Here is an 18,740-nt window from a genome sequence, read left to right on the forward strand (position 1 = left end):
TAGTATGAGTATTAGAACCCAGCTTATGAGGTTTATCTTTTTCATTACCCTATTTTTATTTATTCTTTAAACTATGTTTTCATCCCACCTCTTTGGATATAGTCTGCCAATAAAACCTTGAAGAACCACTTAGGTCCAACAGTGCATGTCAGAGCAGAAACGATGAAGTCCAAGGAATTATCCGTAGATCTCCGAGATATAATTGTATTAAGGTATATCTGGGGAAGGGTATAAAACAATGTATAGAGTGTTGAATGTTTCCAAGAGCACAGTGGTCTCAATATTTTGAGAAATTGAAGAAATATGGAACTACCCAGACTCTGCCTCGAGCTGACCTAACTGGACAAGAAGACCTTTGGTCAGGGAGGAGACCAAGAACCCAATGACCACTCTGACAGAACGATAGAGTTCCTTGGCTATGATGGGAGAACCTGACGGGAAGGACAATGGTCTCTACAGCACTTTACTAATCTGGCCTTTATGGGAGGATGGCCAGATGTAAGCCACTCCTGAGAAAAAGGCACATGACCACATGCCTGGAGTTTGCAAAAAGACACATGAAAGACTTCAAGCATAAGGCAAAAGATTCAGTGGTCTAATGAGACAAATATATCTCTTTGACCTGAATGCAAAACGCTATGTCTGGAGAACCAGGCACAGCTCATCACCTGTCTAACACCATCCCTACTGTGAAGCATGGTGGTGGCAGCATCATGCAATTGGGGATGCTTTTCAGCAGCAGGGACTGTGAGACTGGAAGGGATATACTATTGTCATTTACTGCCGTCATTGCTGGAAGTCTACAACAGCTCAATACATTGGAGATGCCAATGAGGCATTAAAAAAAAACTTTTTATTTAGACTTTTTGAAGTACATACAGGCCCCGACGGCAGTAAATGGCGATAGTTGCTATTCAAAACACCATATTTGGTGAGTAATGAACTTATTTTAACATTAAGTTTTAAGCTGGCCAATGGCAAGTTGAATGGATGCTTCCTGGGCTTAAAGGTGATTCGCCTTATCCACATCTCCTGCAAGGCCAGATTCTGGTTCAAGAGACTAACTTTGAGTCCTGCTGCTAATTCTGCCAGCTGGGATAGGTGTGTGATTGTCAGGTAGGCTACAGTGACCAAAAGAGAAACCGGGGACACTGGTCAGAGAATATTTCATAAGCCTAACCTACCTGACCAGTTTATAACATTTTGGTCAATCTGCATGACCACCTGTTCTTAAGAGCCAGTTTGGGCAGAGCCCTCTGGCCCTCAGGGTTGTCCTGCTGAGTATCGAATATTTTAAAAACCCTTCATGATTGGAAGGAAGAATCAAAACCAGTACCCTGTTCTGTAGTTATCTTTGAGGTAGCAATGTGACCCCAAAAAATGAGTTTGCCAATAAATAAAAAGATGTGGGTTGAAACACAACCTTAGTTCAAACACACTCAGATGCCAGTAGCCTTTTTAAAAGCTTTTTTTCTATGTTTTTTTTAATCAATGGCATTGTTTGCAGTAGTCAATGGCTAAACCAAGCACATGCATCAACATAGACGATAGAGCCATCCGTGCATATTAGTGCAGTGGAAAAGGCTAAATGTAGATATGCTAATCGTGTCCAACAGCGAAGCTCAACCTCTTATTTTTTTCATAATACCAAATTATCGATTTACATCCCTACATCAAACATGTCTATCAAAACACAGATACAGACATGCATACACCACCGTTCAAAAGTTTGGGGTCACTTAGAAATGTCCTTGTTTTTGAAAGGAAAGCACTTTAGTCCATTTAAAATAACAAAATTGATCAGAAATATAATTATAATTCTTATTTTCAATGACTGCCTAGGAACATTGGGTTAACTGCCTGTTCAGGGGCAGAACGACAGATTTGTATCTTGTCAGCTCGGGGATTTGAACTTGCAACCTTTCGGTTACTAGTCCAACACTCTAACCACTAGGCTACCCTGCTGAATAGTCTAAAGAAGGCTAGTTTTATAGCTTTTTAAAAAATTGGCTCAAGTTGTCAGCTGTGCTAACATAATTGCAAAAGGGTTTTCTAATGATCAATTAGTGACTTAAAATTATAAACTTGGATTAGCTAACACAACATTCCATTGGAACACAGTGATGGTTGCTGACAATGGGCCTATGTAGATATTCCATTAAAGTCTGCTGTTTTCAGCTACAATAGTCATTTACAACATTAACAATGTCTACACTGTATTTCTGATCATTTTGATGTTATTTAATGGACAAATATTTGGCATTTTCTTTAAAAAATAAATAATTTGAAGGACCACAAACTTTTGACTGGTAGTGTACACGCAGAAAAAGAAAGTCCTCTCACTGTCAATTGCGTTTATTTTCGGCAAACTTAACATAAATATTTGTATAAACATAAGATTCAACAACTGAGACAAACTGAACAAGTTTCACAGAAATTGAATGTGTCCCTGAACAAAGGCAGGGTCAAAGGTAACAGTCAGTATCTGGTGTGGTCACCAGCTGCATTAAGTACTGCAGTGCATCTCCTCCTCATGGACTGCACCAGATTTGCCAGTTCTTGCTGTGAGATGTTACCCAACTCTTCCACCAAGGCACCTGCAAGTTCCCGGACATTTCTGTGGGGGAATGGCTCTAGCCCTCACCCTCCGATCCAACAGGTTCCAGACGTGCTCAATGGGATTGATATCTGGGCTCTTCGATGGCCATGGCAGAACACTTTTTGCCAGTCCTGTCTGGTCCGGTGACGGTGGGTTTTGGGCCCATAGGTGATGTTGTTGTCGGTGATGTCTGGTGAGGACCTGCCTTACAACAGGTCTACAAGCCCTTAGTCCAGCCTCTCTCAGCCTATTGTGGACAGTCTGTGCACTGATGGGGAGATTGTGAGTTCCTGTTGTAACTCGGACAGTTGTTGTTACCATCCTGTCCCGCAGGTGTGATGTTCAGATGTACCGATCCTGTGCAAGTGTTGTTACACGTGGTCTGCCACTGTGAGGACGTTCAGCTGTCCGTCCAGTCTGTAGCGCTGTCTTAGGCATCTCACAGTACGGACATTGCAATTTATTGCCCTGGCCACATCTGCAGTCCCCATGCCTCCTTGCAGCATTTCTAAGGCACGTTCACGCAGATGAGCAGGGACCCTGGGCATCTTTCTTTTGGTGTTTTTCAGAGTCCATAGAAAGGCCTCTTTAGTGTCCAAAGTTTTCATAACTATGACCTTAATTGCCTACCGTCTATAAGCTGCCAGTGTCTTAACGACCGTTCCACAGGTGCATGTTCATTAATTGTTTGGTTCATTGAACAAGCATGGGAAACAGTGTTTTATACTCTTTACAATAAAGATCTGAAGTTATTTGGATTTTTACAAATTATCTTTGTTTTATATACAAACAAATACAAATCTAGTGCAATTTGTATTCACTTAGAAAAATCTCAATGATTCAGGTAGATCTTATCCATAGTGAATAACAAAAATAATATTTTAAAGATGATTCAATCAAATATTTGCTATTTTGGTGTAGAATTCTGGAAGTTGTCTTGTTTAAAGCAACAAGAATAAAAAATAAATCTCAATAATTTAGATGGTCTTGTTATCATTGAAATAGTAACATATCATTTGTCAACATGGGTGGTGTTCAAAAAGGTAAACAAGTATTCTGCAAGGTTTTTCCCAAAAATCTATCATAGATATGTTACTATTGCATTGATAACAAGACCATTCATAGAACAAGTGAGTCAAACGTTCACTTTTTCGCAGATGTCATCATTAGCCACAAATTTGGACAATACAGAAATACATGGATATATATTATGTACAATCTTAAAGAGCACTTCCTTAAATTTGTTTGCTATACAATATTTTGAAATGCATCAACCAAGCTTTTTTTCCAGACAATGTCAGGAGTAAGCATGTTCCAGATAAAATGTTCCTCTAGGCGTAAATTGTTTCCGGAACATTTGCCTTATGTACGTATTAAAACAAGATGTTTCACGTAAGCCTATGCCTTCCAAACTGAGCTCTGTATAAACTAGGTGATCATAACCAAAGCTAAAAGGAGTTTTAAGCTCCCCCTCCCTGTAGCCAAAGAAGGAGTGGTCATGACGTCGACAATACTGCCTTTTATGGTACAGTTTTAATTTGCTTCGTCCCTCTTTCTCTTCCTGTTGAATTCTACTCAGGCATCGTGTTATATCGGGATATCGCTCTTACTCAGGTAAATACCGCAACATAATAACAATTTAAATGTGATTAAATAGAACATGCGCATAGTCTGTTGGGTTATTAGCTTACATTTAAACTCTATCATCACTTTAGCCGGCAACCTCTCATTTCCTTCCATTGTCTGCCATAGCCGTGTTTATGTAGTCTATAATCAAATGATTTTATTTTATTTTTTAAATGATCGAAATAGTCAAGCTGGACAGGGGTCAAGTAATGGGTCTCGAAACGGATTCACCGTCTATTTCAACGTGATTGATTCTAAATTCCCTTAGGTAGTGATCGGTCGTCACTAGTTATCACAGCAACAAAGTCATATCTCGCCTATTCCTACAATTTCTCTTCTTAAAATGTGACTTTAACCCAAACCACACTGCTAATTTTTGCTTAAACTTATATGTAGACAAAGGGTGTTTTTTTTGTCACGATACAGCCCATTTTGACTTTGCGGCTGTGGTAAATAGGTTAAACCCTACTGAGCCCAGCTAGCCTACTTCCGCATTGATAATCTTTTTTTTCTTTAACTAGGCAAGTCAGTTAAGAACAAATTCTTATTTACAATGACTGCCTAGGAACAGTGGGTTAACTGCCTTGTTCAGGGGCAGAACGAAAGATTTGTACCTTTTCAGCTTGGGGATTAAATCTAGCAACCTTTCATTTACTTGGCCCAATGCTCTAACCACTAGGCTACCTGCCGCCCCACTTTTCATATGGAAGGCAATTTTGTTGCAGCTTGTTACAATGTGAAACTGACTTGTTTCTGCTGCTGCGTAGGCTACATTTTTGCGAAACGGACCATCTTTATAATACTGTGATGGTGTATCCTGTCTTAATCAGGAGCCCATTTACCCTATAATACATTACAAGGGATGTTATGACACATGTCTACATTATGACACCCCCTCTCCCTTGCTGCTTTTGGTTTCTGGGAATGCCCGTATAATATTGGCATGTGACACTTACATTTTGTTACACTTCTAGTTGCAATGAACGTCCAACATGAAGTATCTCTGCTTGTTGGAGAGATCCAACGGCTTGGCAGTAAAAGTAAGTATAGTCTTGTATTACAGTGCACTTTGCTTATAACAAATAAGCAATGTAATGGGGGTTGCCCTATTGACCGGGGCAAGTGACCCGAGTTGTCACAAGTTGAGGTTGCTCCATTAGGCAGGTGACTTCTTTTTCTTTTTTTACTAACCAAAATGCTAATAATTCCAGTAGTCTGGTCCTTCTAGTTCCGTATGTGAAGATGAAAATAGATACTTAATTCAGGCAAGTGATCATAATCTTCAGGCGTCTTTTCAGACCTCAATGTCAATCCCAAGGATGAAACCAACCGGATGAAGTGCTTAATCAATGTACTTTGCAAGACCATCTGTTTATAATAATCAAATCAGCAGGGATAGGTGGTGTGATTCCTGTAATAGAGGTTGAGCTGTAATCTGAAACTTCTATAACTCTCTCCAAATAGGGTGTGTAGACTTTCTTTTCCCCCTTTTTTTCCTTCCCCTCCCAGCTAAATTCTAACTAGTGCTGAGCCATTAACCATATTTTCAGGGGGGTTTCGGTTATTAAACAACACATTTCCAACTTCGGTTCAATTACTTGAATTCCATTTAGTTTCTCTAGAGAGAAATCAAATGAGAAATTAAGTCAAGAACAGTATATGGGATGCTGGTCCAAAGGGAGTTGTAGTTTTTATTAAGCAACATTTCAACCTATACTGAACAAAAATATAAATGCAACAATTTAAAAGATTTTACTGAGTTATAGTTCATATATGGAAATAAATTAGGCCCTAATCTATGGATTTCAGATGTCTGGGCAGTGGTGGAGCCAGGGTTGGCTCTGGAAGCCGGTAGGTCCAGCCACTGGGGAGCCCCCCCCCCTCCAGATCTGGTGGTTATTTCTGCAGTAATCATGCCAATTGCATGCTCCCTCCACTTCAGACATGTGTGACACAACTGCACATTTTAGTGGCATTTTCTTGTCCCCAGCACAAGGTGCACCTGTGTAATGTTTAGGCTGTTTAAACAGCTTCATGATATGCCACACCTGTCAGGTGGCTGGATTACCTTGGCAAAGAAGAAATGCTCATTAAAAGAGTAGTAAACTAATTTTGTGCACAACATTTGAGAGAAATAAGCTTGTGCATATGGAGAATTTCTGATTTTATTTCAGCTCATGAAACATGGGACCAACATCTTACATGTTGCGTTTTATATTTTTGTTCAGTATAGTTTAGTGGCGAAAAGTGGTAATTAACTGCAATGGCCATAATCCATTGCACCTGTTCTTTACCGGCTCAGACACAGATGGAGTTGTTGTTAAACTACCCAATTGTCATACTTGAGTAAAAGTAAAGATACTTTAACAGAAAATAATCCAGTAAAAGTCACCTAGTAAAATACTAGTGTCAAAGTATTTGGTATAAATATACTTAAGTATCAAAATTATAAATTATTTCAAATTTGTATAGCCAGAACTCAGACATAATTTACAAATGAAGCATGTATGTTTAGTGAGTCCACCAGATCAGAGGCAGTAGGGATGACCAGGGATGTTCTTTTGATAAGTGTGTGAATTGGACAATTTTCCTGTCAAAATGTAACGAGTACTTTTGGGTGTCAGGAGTAAAAAATACATTATTTTCTTTAGGAACGTGGTAAAGTAAAAGTTACCCCAAAAATGACTTGTAGTATTTTTACTTTACACCACTAATTTTATGCCTGTTTGTTTAGATGCACACAGACCCCATACGCCACCGTATGAGAGAGAGACAACATAAAGAATGATAGGGATAGAGTTATTGAAAGTATGCCTGATCTACTTTGAAGAACTAGTCAAATGATATCTTCAGAGAGCAGCATACTTAGGCAGGCTAGCCTAGCTTAATGGGGTGACCAAAGACAGTAGCCTACAGTATGGGAAGAACAGAAATGTCTGGCTGCCTGAGATGACGACTTTAAGTAAAATTATAAAGCCATCAAGTAAAACTAAGTAACATAAATATCTTAAAATAGTTAATTACTATGTGGACCTGACTGAGACGATGGAATATTTTCAATGGATCTCATTGAACCCTAATTGCATGTTATGGGCTTTGGCATTTCCGTTAAAAAGCTCTGCTAATTTTAATGTCAGTATTTCATAATGCAGTTTAATAAAATATATAAAATCGAAATCCATGATTTTGTTTTCAAATAAGCATAACTGAACCGACCTCAGCATTAATTGCTCAGCACTCGTTCAAACAAACAAACAAATGTTTCGTAGAGACATGTTTGTTCTATATAAAATTTCTATCCAAAATGTTGTCCTGTTGAATGCTCCCCTGGTTCAAGGGCTTGGTGGATAGTTGAGTTCATTAGCACTGGGGTGGAACCAAAGTCTGCATACCATGTGGATCCCCAACACCATCATGCAATTAATGTGATCCATAATTAATTGGTGCACTGAAAGTAAGCTTGTTTTGTCTTCATTTGGACACCATCTTTATCCTCCGGCAGTGGAGCATCCAGTTTGTGAACTCATCTCAGACTTTTCCAAATAACCACCCCATATTAGCTCCACTACCTCCATGCTCTCTCCTGCTGTTGAAAATCCCCTGGCTTTAATTCCTTGTTTACAGAGCCATGCATCCCCCTTATTTTCTCCTCAGCTGCCGCAGCCTATTTGGGAACGGTTAGTTTCAGTGTCATCCCCTGCCAATACTGTGCAGGGCTAGAGGAAACACTAAACATGGTACCAGTCAAAAGTTTGGACACCTACTCACTCATTCAAGGGTTTTTCTTTATTTTGACTTATCGACATTGTAGAATAATAGTGATGACATCAAAACTATGAAATAACATGGAATCATATACTAACCAAAAAAGTGTTAAATCAAAATATATTTTAGATTCTTCAAAGTATCCACCCTCTGCCTTGACAGCTCTGCACACTTGGCATTCTCTTAACCAGATTCACCTGGAATGCTTTTCCAACAGCCTTGAAGGAGTTCCCACATGCTGAACACTTGTTGGCTGCTTTTCTTTCATGCTGCGGTCCAACTCATCACAACCAATCTCAATTGGTGAGATTCATTTGAAATAAATCTGACAAGTGTCACCAGCAAAGCACCCCCACACTATCACACTTCCTCCATGTTTCACGGTGGGAACCACACATGCGGAGGGCATCCGATCACCTACTATGCGTCTCACAAAGACACCAAAAATCTCAGATTTGGACTCATCAGACTAAGACAGATTTCCACCGGTCTAATATCCATTGCGTGTATTTCTTGGCCCATGCAAGTTTCTTCTTATTGGTGTCCTTTTGTGGTTTCTTTGCAGCAATTCGACCACGAAGGCCTGATTTGACGCTGTCTCCTCTGAACAGTTGATGATGATATGTCTGGTACTTGAACTCTGAAGCGTTTATTTGGGCTGCAATTTCTGAGGTGCAGTTCATTCTAATTAACTCATCCTCTGCAGCAGAGGTAATTATTTCCAGATTGACTGACCTTCATGTCTTCAAATAATGATGGACTGTCATTTATCTTTGCTTATTTGAGCTGCTCTTGCCATAATATGGATTTGGGATTTAACCAAATAGGGCTATCTTCTGTATACCAACCCTACCTTATCACAACACAACTGATTGGCTGAAACGCATTAAGAAGGATATACATTCCACAAATTAACTTTTAACAAGGCACACCTGTTACTTGAAATGTAATCCAGGTGACTACCTCATGAACCTGGTTGAGAGTGTGCCAAGGGTGGCAACTTTGAAGAATCTCAAATATAAAATATTTAGATTTGAGCACTTTTTGGTCGGGGTTACTACATGATCCCATGTTATTTCATAGTTTTGATGTTTTCGCCAATATTATTCTACATTGTAGAATATGAAGAAACCCTTGAATGAGTAGGTGTGTCCAAACATTTGACGAGTATTGTTTGTGATAGACATTCACAGGTGTTTCGGGAATGTTTCGTTTTCTTTTTTCTTATTGAAGGAATACAGGATTCTCTTTTTTTAATACTACCTTGCCTTGTTTTACAGATGCAGATGGACAAACTTGTGTCAAATTTGGTGTCCTGTTCAATGACGATAGGTGCGCAAATATCTTTGAGGCTTTGGTTGGGACTCTGAGGGCTGCCAAGCGGAAGAAGATCATCGCATTTGAAGGGGAGCTGCTCCTGCAAGGTGTCCATGACAATGTTGACATCACACTCCTACAAGAATGAAACTGATGGCTATCGTTATTCAGATGCAAAGTCAAGTTTCTTTGAGGCGTTACTATTACATCTACCAACCAGGGATCACAAATCAACATTTTGATACATTTTTAGGACTACAAATGTACAGGCTGAGAATGTAACACTTTGTATACCACATTAGGAGAATATTATTCATAACGAGTATATTCTAGGGGACGAAATACACCTAGATGTTTTAGGAAACAAATTACCTTACAGGAATCACCAAATGGCAACTTCATTTATTGTTTACATGGTCATTTTGGTACCTCTTGTGGACTTCCTTAGAAAAGCTAAGATGGCTGTGTTTCAAGAGGCTTTTGCACATATTGATTTTTATTTTATTCATGCTAATGTTAAGCATTTGAGTATGTATTATTCAAGCTTTTATATGTTCGCATGACTGTCTTTTCTCTATCGACCACTCACAAACCTTTGCCTTCGCTATAACCAAGGGGGATTAAGCCAATGGATTTCCTGTGTGATTCTTAGTAGTATTTAATGACAGGGTGATTTGTGCCAAATAAAAATTAGGTTTTGTAATGTTCCTCAGGACCAAATGTTAAACTGACCTTTGAAATTAGACTTGTTTATTTAGAATACAAGATTGCCTCATTCCAGATACAGTGTTGTGTATATTATGCAAGCATAGAATAGTCTTAAGAGACATTGATAAAGTACTCAAATGTTGTCGATGGATAGAAATTATGTATAAGATGTTCTCTATTTTACAGGCTAGGGAGTTGTTGATCACATTTCTATACCTGCAACATGTATGTTGTGGCTTACTTAATGTGCCCCATATCACGAATAAGACTCTGTCATCAAATTGCGTGGGTTACCATGAACTGTGAATATAGGCTCATCATGCATGGTGTTAATGTTCAAAGAAGATACACGATGCTTAGTATTGTGTCCTGGTAGGAAAAACATTTGAAACTTGACATGGGAAGCAATAGTAACTCTTCAAAAAAAATATGGTTTAACAAGAAAAAATAAACAAATGACAAATTGAGCACAATACATGTATGATCATCAAAGTGCAGTTCCTTTCCAAAGTCTAATCATTTCCAAATTGTTGACATATTGACAATGTATTCCAAAGAAAGTGTTCTGAGGATGAAATACTCAGTTAATAAAGAACAAACCTTCACTTTGCAGCCTGATTTTTAAAAGCTATAGGCTTTAGGCAATACAGATGTATTGCATACAGAATAGTCGTGTGTGTATATATATTTTTGTAACCTTATGCTGTGCTATATAACATCGCATTCTTGAAGAAAATGTGAATATATGTATTGTGAAAAGGACAGTAGGCTATACTACCACCAGTCTGCACTGATGTCTGCACTTTTAGAAGTAATCATTAGAAAGCTGACAATGCGATAGAGTATGACTTCAATTGTTGCCACAGATAACCCAATGAAAGCATTGACTTGAACCTGAGAAATTACTTGAGTTTTCCTTTCCTACCAGGACCCTTTACGTGGGACTCCCTTGTTAATTCGAATAATAATTTACAGCAAGGTTCGGGGGGCGGAGCCGTGTTTCGTCATGGCGGCAGGAGGAAAACAGAACAGCGCCTGACGGATCTACATTCAGAGCAGGAATCAAAACAAGAAACGGACACGCCTTCTTCGTAGGTTACCTTTGCTGTCACAACTGCATAAACCTGGATGGAGATAATATAGCTGTAAACAGTACCACCTGCAATCAAGAAGAGAATCATTGCATCTCTCAAGAAGGATTCAAATGGAATCCGCAGAAATGTCAGCCAGCCGTTGATGGGTTGAAAGTATTCATATCTGGATCAGTAAAATGCCCAATCAGAAAAGCAACAAGGGGAAGAGAAATAAAAGGACTAATAGTAGTGGAGATGAACAAGAAAATGGAGCCAGTGCTGCCGCAACAGGAGGAGCACCAGGGGTAACAGCAACATTATTAGGGGCTACAGCTGCACCGTTCAACGAGCATAGAAGTGGTAAGAGTGAAATTGTGTCAAAAACATGCTTGACCGAAGTTATTGCAATGGATTTTATTGTATTATTGCCTATGAGCCAACGTACGCTTTACGGTGCTTCACATTTTTGTTGTTATCGACTGTAGGCTTCATAACTCACGCGTTATAGTGTAATTGCCAACGAGCATTATGCATTGATCATTTAATGATGCGTCGACATGGAGCTCTATGCACTGTCATATCACGACGCACACATGTACAGTGTCAGTTGTGGCCTTGTTCATGGGTAGTGCTGGCTCCTCGCGGCTTGCCTGCTCAAGTTCAACTTCATTTGATACATTGTCGGTATTGCAACGTCTGTGTCCTGAGTCAGATAAAGTAACACAGAAACGATATAAGTAGGCTGTGCATATAGGCTGCATATACATTATAGTTGGCATCAAAGTTATACCAGGCCTAACTTACTATCTGAATGAAACATATTCCGATCGGCTCTTTATAAACAAAATATTACCAATTAATAAAATGTGCTGGGGTAGACAAATAGCTAAACAATGATGGAATTCATTGTACAGAGCCTCAGGTTTATGTTTGAATCACCCTGGCAGCCTGAAGTTGGTGACTCATAATCATGTTGCAGAGGCATAGACTAGTCCTGTTCTTCTTATTTAATTTTTAACTGAACTGAGTTTTGATGCAGGTATAGTTAGGCACATTACAGTGCATGCATGGGATTGTTTATGATACACTGTCTAGAAACTATGAGGGCTGAGAGATGACAATGAAGCACAGGAAATGAAAGAAGGAAATTGATCTACAGACAGACAGACAGACAGACAGACAGACAGACAGACAGACAGACAGACAGACAGACAGACAGACAGACAGACAGACAGACAGACAGACAGACAGACAGACAGACAGACAGACAGACAGACAGACAGACAGACAGACAGACAGACAGACAGACAGACAGACAGACAGACAGACAGACAGACAGACAGACAGACAGACAGACAGACAGACAGACAGACAGACAGACAGACAGACAGACAGACAGACAGACAGACAGACAGACAGACAGACAGACAGACAGACAGACAGACAGACAGACAGACACTGAGGGTTTCCCTGTCTGACGGTTATTCAGGCACCACTTCTCAGTGATCCATACTCAATAATGATGGCTCTTATGTTGCAAGATAACACAGATCCCATTAGCCTTCTTATTATTATTGAATGTTCACACAGTCCATTACTGTTTTAAAGTTAAATTCCAGACAGGCTGTGCATTGATGTTTGAGTCCTGAATCATTCAGTAACAGCATAGAATTTTGTCAACATTGCAGTCCAAGGAGCTAGTCCTGATAGCATGAACACAAATCTATTCTGTTTAATATTGTTTTGTTGCTCTGTAATATGTCCAAAGTGAATGTTGAGCCTCAAAGCATGTTTGTTTTTTATTTTCAAGTCATATTTCGTATGGAGATGTTATAATATGTTTATGAGTGATATAGTAACTCTGTTTTGTGTGCTGCAGAGGCCCCCTGTGCTACCCCTCTTGTGTGCAGTCTGGCCAGAGACATTGACCTTGACAAGGATGACTATCAACGTGTGGTGTGTAACAGTGATAGCTGCCCTTATGGCAACTGGATGCACTTGCAGTGCTTCTACGAGTGGGAGAGTAGCATCCTGGTCCAGTTCAACTGCATTGGAAGGGCCCGCAGCTGGAACGAGAAGCAGTGCCGGCAGAACATGTGGACTAAGAAGGGATACGACCTGGCCTTCCGCTTCTGCTCCTGCCGCTGTGGTCAGGGCCACCTTAAGAAAGACACGGACTGGTACCAGGTGAAGCGCATAACAGAGGTGAAGAAGAAGGTGCCTCTGGAGAAGAGTCTAGGGAAGTTGAGCAGCTCAGCTGGAGGGGGTGCATGTGGAGGTGGGCTGGATCCCCCTGATGATCCTAAAAGGGGCAAGCTGCCTGGGGGCAGTAAGCTGGCTCACAGAGCATCCAGTCAGGAGCTGCCTCGCCTACAGTCAGTGGATCGGCAGAACTCTCAGGAGAGGGGTCATGGAGGCCTATTCTGTGGAAGCAGCCTGGGGCCCCGCTCACCCTGTGACTCCCCGGGTCAGTCCCCTCCGTCAGGCTTCTCCTTCTTCTCACCGCCTGCATTCACAGGGCCCCGTAGCTCCCGGCACCTGGGGGAGTTCCTGAAGAATGCGGTGCACATGGAGAGTCACCGGAAGCACATGCTGGCAAGCGGCATGCTGGGTCGCGGAGGCCACCTCGATCACACCATCCTGCCCCTGCCCAGACTCACCCCAGGGGACAACCCAGTGCAGTTCTTGCGGAGGCTGGACCTCACAGAGCTGCTAACCCACATACCCAGACACAAGCTGAACACCTACCATGTCCGTATGGAAGATGACGCCCAGGCGGGCCAGGGAGAGGACCTGAGGAGGTACATCCTGTCGGCTCTGAGCGCCAGCCACAGGAACATGGTCAACTGTGCCCTGTGCCACCGCACCCTGCCTGTCTTTGAGCAGTTCCCCCTGGTGGACGGAACCCTGTTCCTGAGCCCCTCCAGACACGATGAGATTGAGTACGATGTGCCGTGCCATCTGCAAGGTAGGTTTTTGGAACAATGTCCATCTCTGAGAAACAGAATTTGAAACACTTAGGCTATCAAAACCAGCAGACTGCCGCTACCATTGCGCATGCATATGCATGTATGTATGTTGTGATTGGGTACAAACTCAAATATTGCAAACTGGAAATTACATAATTATTTTTTTAAATATTCTATGGACATATTTTCCCACAAACAATCTGATGACCTGTAATTAAAAATGTGAAAATGATTGTCTTGAACCCGAGTTTAAGAGAAAGATCACTTTATTGGTGAATTGCACACGTTCCATCTTACGTTTGACTTTGAACCCAACCCTGCAGAAAAACACATGCATACAGATTTTGTAGAGGTGCTGCCACACTGGACCCCCAAGGAGCTGTTGTTGTTGCGGGGTTCTGTGCCTTGCTCAAGGGCACAACGGCAGGCAATGTCATCTAGGATTTGGTTCCGACAGCAACCCTCTGGTTGCCAGCTCACTTCCCAACAGATTGTTCCTCGTCGAACCTGGGTCGGACATGCTAGCTCGCCTCTTTAACCTCTAGGCTACCTGACACCGATATGCTGGTTCCTGTTATGGTAGAAGAAATGTGGACAGTGAAATGTTCAGGCTTACTGTTGAAAGCTGATCAGGCCCCAGGAGTTACAGTATGTTGCTGCAAGCAAATGATTTGGACCCCAGCTGTTTCCAGATATGCATGTTTTAGTGTATTTCAGAATAACTCGTTTGGTTGTGAATTTTCATAATTGTTATTTTGGTCAGCAAGGGTGTTATCCCTTGCATATATTTGAGATAAGAACACACCATAATAAACCTGGCACAATATAATTCATTACTTTCATTGAGAACTAAACAAAATTATTATGGCACATGAATGTGATCAAGCATGACATGCATATCAATCAAGTCAATCTATACTGTTTTCCACAAACAGGTTCTTAGTAGCTATTCACCACATGGATAAGAATTAAATCCGTGTCTGAATGCTGTTTGCTTTGATCTTCAGGCTTTGTAATGCATGATTATTTTTCACGCTTTAGGGATTATTTGTGGAATCTATTAAACAACCCTATTGTCTCTCTTGTAAAGGGAGGCTGATGCATCTGTATGCAATATGTGTCGACTGTCTGGAGGGAGTCCACAAAATTGTCTGTATCAAGTGCAAGTCCAGGTGGGATGGGAGCTGGCACCAGTTGGGGACGATGTACACCTACGATATACTGGCCGCCACACCATGTTGTCAGGTGAGTAGGCTATTAGTATTTATCAATATATCTTTTTTTTTCTCGTCACGATGAGTTTGAAAGTCATATTTGAGTTAGCATCCAGATGGTTCAGGGGTGTCATTTAAATATGGCAGGCAGCTTCATGGGCCAAAGTCAGTTAAAAACAAATCTGTTTTTGTGTTGGGGCTAGATCTCTTCCTATCAAATCGTCTCATTGACATTATGCATGGCAAAGTCAACTACTGTGGATCCTTAGCCATTTCCTCCATTTGTACCCTTAGGCCCGTCTGAACTGCAAGCACTGTGGCAAGCCAGTCATAGATGTCAGGGTGGGGATGCAGTACTTCTCAGAGTACAGCAACGTGCAGCAGTGCCCCCACTGTGGGAACCTCGACTACCACTTTGTCAAGCCATTCTCCTCTTTCAAAGTCTTGGAAGCTTATTGACAAATGTGCATGCATGCTAGTGCTGTTTCTCTTGTTTCTGTTTTTTATCTAGGCAACTTTATTTTTGTCCCTTAAATACTTTTTTTCTGGGCTTTAGGTATTGTTTTATTTTGTATGTATAGAAAGAATATGACTCGACTAAAAATGTCCAAGACAGCATCTATATGATTTCAGAAAAAGTTATATTCATAAGACCTACAATGGTCGGAACTGTCTGGCACTTAAAAATATGAAACACATATACTGTGACAACAAGTGAATGTATCTGTATGCCAAATTTGCTTTTTTACTAAAGGATGACAAATATATAATAAAGGAGAGAAAGAAATGTTGTATGCTCTTGTTCATCATAATTGCCAAACAGCAAAGAGTAGGTGGAAATTAGTCAATATAAATGACACTGAATCTTTTCACCAGTTAAGTTGACTGAGAACACATTCTCATTTACAGCAACAACCTGGGGAATAGTTACAGCAGAGAGGAAGGGGGATGAATAAGCCAACTGTAAGCTGGGGATGATTAGGTGGCCATGATGGTATGAAGGCCAGATTGGGTATTTAGCCAGGACACCAGGGTTAACGATAAGTGCCATGGGATCTTTAGTGACCACAGAGAGTCAGGACACTCATTTAACATCCCATCTGAAAGATGGCACCCTACACAGGGCACTGCCCCAATCACTGCCCTGGGGCATTGGGATATTTATATATATATTTAGACCAGAGGAAAGAGTGCCTCCTCCAACACCACTTCCAGAAGCATCTGGTCTCCTATCCAGGGACTGACCAGGACCAACCCTGCTTAGCTTCAAAGCAGGCCATCAGAGGGATGCTTTAAACATTTTTAGGGTGCTGGACAACGTGACCAGGAAGATTTTAAACGACCAGAAATTTACTGACCGCCCATATCCATTCACATTGGACTAAATGAGGGATATTGGCCAAAACATAATAGCCAATTCATTTGTATTTTTTTGGGGCTGCTTTCCTAAAATAATAATTGTCCACCTCACGATTCAGCTGTTGAAGATTTGAGCACTAAATGCATCAGGGCATTGCATGCATAGGCCTATAGGCTTAGGTGTCCACTGTATGATATTAATATATATAAATATAGCCTATATAATGGAAGAGAAGGTTAGGTCTAGCCCCAGAAAGATAGAGATATGCCCGGCAGGATGCTAGGACGCCAACATGCATTTCTTTGAGATGGTTATAGAGATATAGATGTACAGAAGGAGGCTAATTCATTCATTTTCAATCAGAATATGCTGTATAAAGATAAGCGTTATAGTGTAAGATTATATGAGTAGGTCTAATAGGCCTGAAACATTCTTGCTCACCTCAAGTTCAACTGTTGGAGTTGTTTGGAACGCCAGTGCACACTGCCTTCATATCATAGGCTTGCAGTAGCTAAAGCTTAATAATAGCCACAACAAACCTTCACAAAAGTTCCTCAACTTTTTTTAGGGTAATATGAAAAGTAAGTCAAGCCATTGTTTATAGAAAAATAAGAGCAGGCTATTATGTTGCTGCAAACACAGCATTACAGTTTGAATTTTTTTATTTGTTTAACCTTTATTTAACTAGGCAAGTCAGTTAAGAACAAATTCATATTTACAATGATGACCTACCGTGGCCAAACCCTTACCCGGACAACACTGGGCCAATTGTGCGCCGCCCTATGGACATCCCAATCACGGTCATTTGTGATACAGCCTGGAATCGAACCAGCGTCTGTAGTGACTCCTCTGGCACTGAGATGTCGTGCCTTAGAATGCTGCACCATTCAGGAGCTAATTTAATTTGGCCAAAGAAAATGGCTCAACAGAATGGAGCAGAACACTTCCAAACTGGTTTAAACCTTTTGAACAGGCTATATTGCAGCAATTTCCAACAAAGGCAGGTGCCTACCATACCCAACAAATTACAGAAATAGGCTAAAGGCGAATTATATTTATTTTACACCTACCGATAACCTATCTTAAACTAAATACAGAGCACACAATTAAAAAGACAGATCAAAGTTAATTTAGCCAATAAATATGTCTCAAGAGTTAAACAAAACAGGTTTTGCATGTTTAAAGAACTGGTTTAAACATGCAGTCTCTCATGGATCAAAGCGGAAGAGAGATTGACTTCCTCATTACTTGCTTTTGTAAGAGGTGTTGACAAGCTGAAGGTACCGAGCTGTCTTTTTAAAATACCAGCACACAGCTCGTGCACACATGTATACCCCACAAGACATGCCACCAGAGGTCTCTTCACAGTCCCAGAGTCCAGAGCAGACTATGGGAGACGCACAGTACTACATAGAGCCATGACTAGATGGAACTCCATTCCTCATCAGGTAACTGATGCAAGCAGTAGAATCAGATTTAAAAAGCAGGTAAAAATATACCTTATGGAACAGCGGGGACTGTGAAATAACACCAACATAGGCACAGACACATGCATACACACACATGATAACATACGCACTATACACACATGTACACATGGATTTTGTGTTGTAGATATGTGGTAGTGGAGTATGGGCCTGAGGGCACACACTTAGTGTATTGTGAATTCTGTAAAGAATGTATTGTAATGTTTTTAAACGCTGTGTACTACTCCCTTCACAGAACAGCGCAAACTGTCTCTAACCAGAATAGGAGTGGGAGGCCCCTGTGCACAACTGAGCAAGAGGACAGTTTGCGCTGTTCCGTCTCCGGGATGCTGGCCTTCTAGGCAGAGTTCCTCTGTCCAATGTCAATGTTCTTTTGCCCATCTTAATCTTTTATTTTTACTGGCCAGTCTGATATATGGCTTTTTCTTTGCAACTCTGCCTAAAAGGCCAGCTTCCCGGAGTTGCCTCTTCACTGTTGATGTTGAGACTGGTGTTTTGTGGGTACTATTTAATGAAGCTGCCAGTTGAGGACTTGTGAGGCGTCTGTTTCTCAAACTAGACACTCTAATGTACTTGTCCTCTTACTCAGTTGTGCACTAGGTCCTCCCAGTCGTCTTTCTAT

General features: G+C 40.9%; 2 protein-coding genes across 2 annotated transcripts; both read left to right on the forward strand.

Moving 5' to 3' along the window:
- The first annotated feature begins 4,087 nt into the window (after positions 1-4,087).
- LOC123995098 (costars family protein ABRACL) lies at positions 4,088-10,620 on the forward strand. Its single transcript, XM_046298415.1, has 3 exons — positions 4,088-4,213; positions 5,200-5,265; positions 9,271-10,620. The coding sequence occupies exons 2-3, from the start codon at positions 5,205-5,207 to the stop codon at positions 9,453-9,455; spliced, it is 246 nt and encodes an 81-aa protein (XP_046154371.1). The 5' UTR covers positions 4,088-4,213; positions 5,200-5,204; the 3' UTR covers positions 9,456-10,620.
- A 424-nt stretch (positions 10,621-11,044) lies between these two features.
- On the forward strand, positions 11,045-16,063 carry LOC123995674 (headcase protein homolog). Its single transcript, XM_046299334.1, has 4 exons — positions 11,045-11,448; positions 12,968-14,056; positions 15,148-15,302; positions 15,566-16,063. Exons 1-4 carry the CDS (start codon positions 11,286-11,288, stop codon positions 15,728-15,730), a joined length of 1,572 nt encoding a protein of 523 aa, XP_046155290.1. The 5' UTR covers positions 11,045-11,285; the 3' UTR covers positions 15,731-16,063.
- The last annotated feature ends 2,677 nt before the right edge of the window (positions 16,064-18,740 follow it).

Source organism: Oncorhynchus gorbuscha, linkage group LG14 (genome assembly GCF_021184085.1).
Source record: "Oncorhynchus gorbuscha isolate QuinsamMale2020 ecotype Even-year linkage group LG14, OgorEven_v1.0, whole genome shotgun sequence".
Classification (NCBI taxonomy): Eukaryota; Metazoa; Chordata; class Actinopteri; order Salmoniformes; family Salmonidae; genus Oncorhynchus; species Oncorhynchus gorbuscha.

Coding starts and splice junctions, on each gene's coding strand:
- LOC123995098 (XM_046298415.1), top strand. CDS start 5,205: ATGAACGTCCAACATGAAGTATCTCTGCTTGTTGGAGAGATCCAACGG. Junction 5,266..9,270: donor CCAACGGCTTGGCAGTAAAA/GTAAGTATAGTC, acceptor CTTGTTTTACAG/ATGCAGATGGACAAACTTGT.
- LOC123995674 (XM_046299334.1), top strand. CDS start 11,286: ATGCCCAATCAGAAAAGCAACAAGGGGAAGAGAAATAAAAGGACTAAT. Junction 14,057..15,147: donor TGTGCCGTGCCATCTGCAAG/GTAGGTTTTTGG, acceptor TCTCTTGTAAAG/GGAGGCTGATGCATCTGTAT. Junction 15,303..15,565: donor CCGCCACACCATGTTGTCAG/GTGAGTAGGCTA, acceptor TTGTACCCTTAG/GCCCGTCTGAACTGCAAGCA.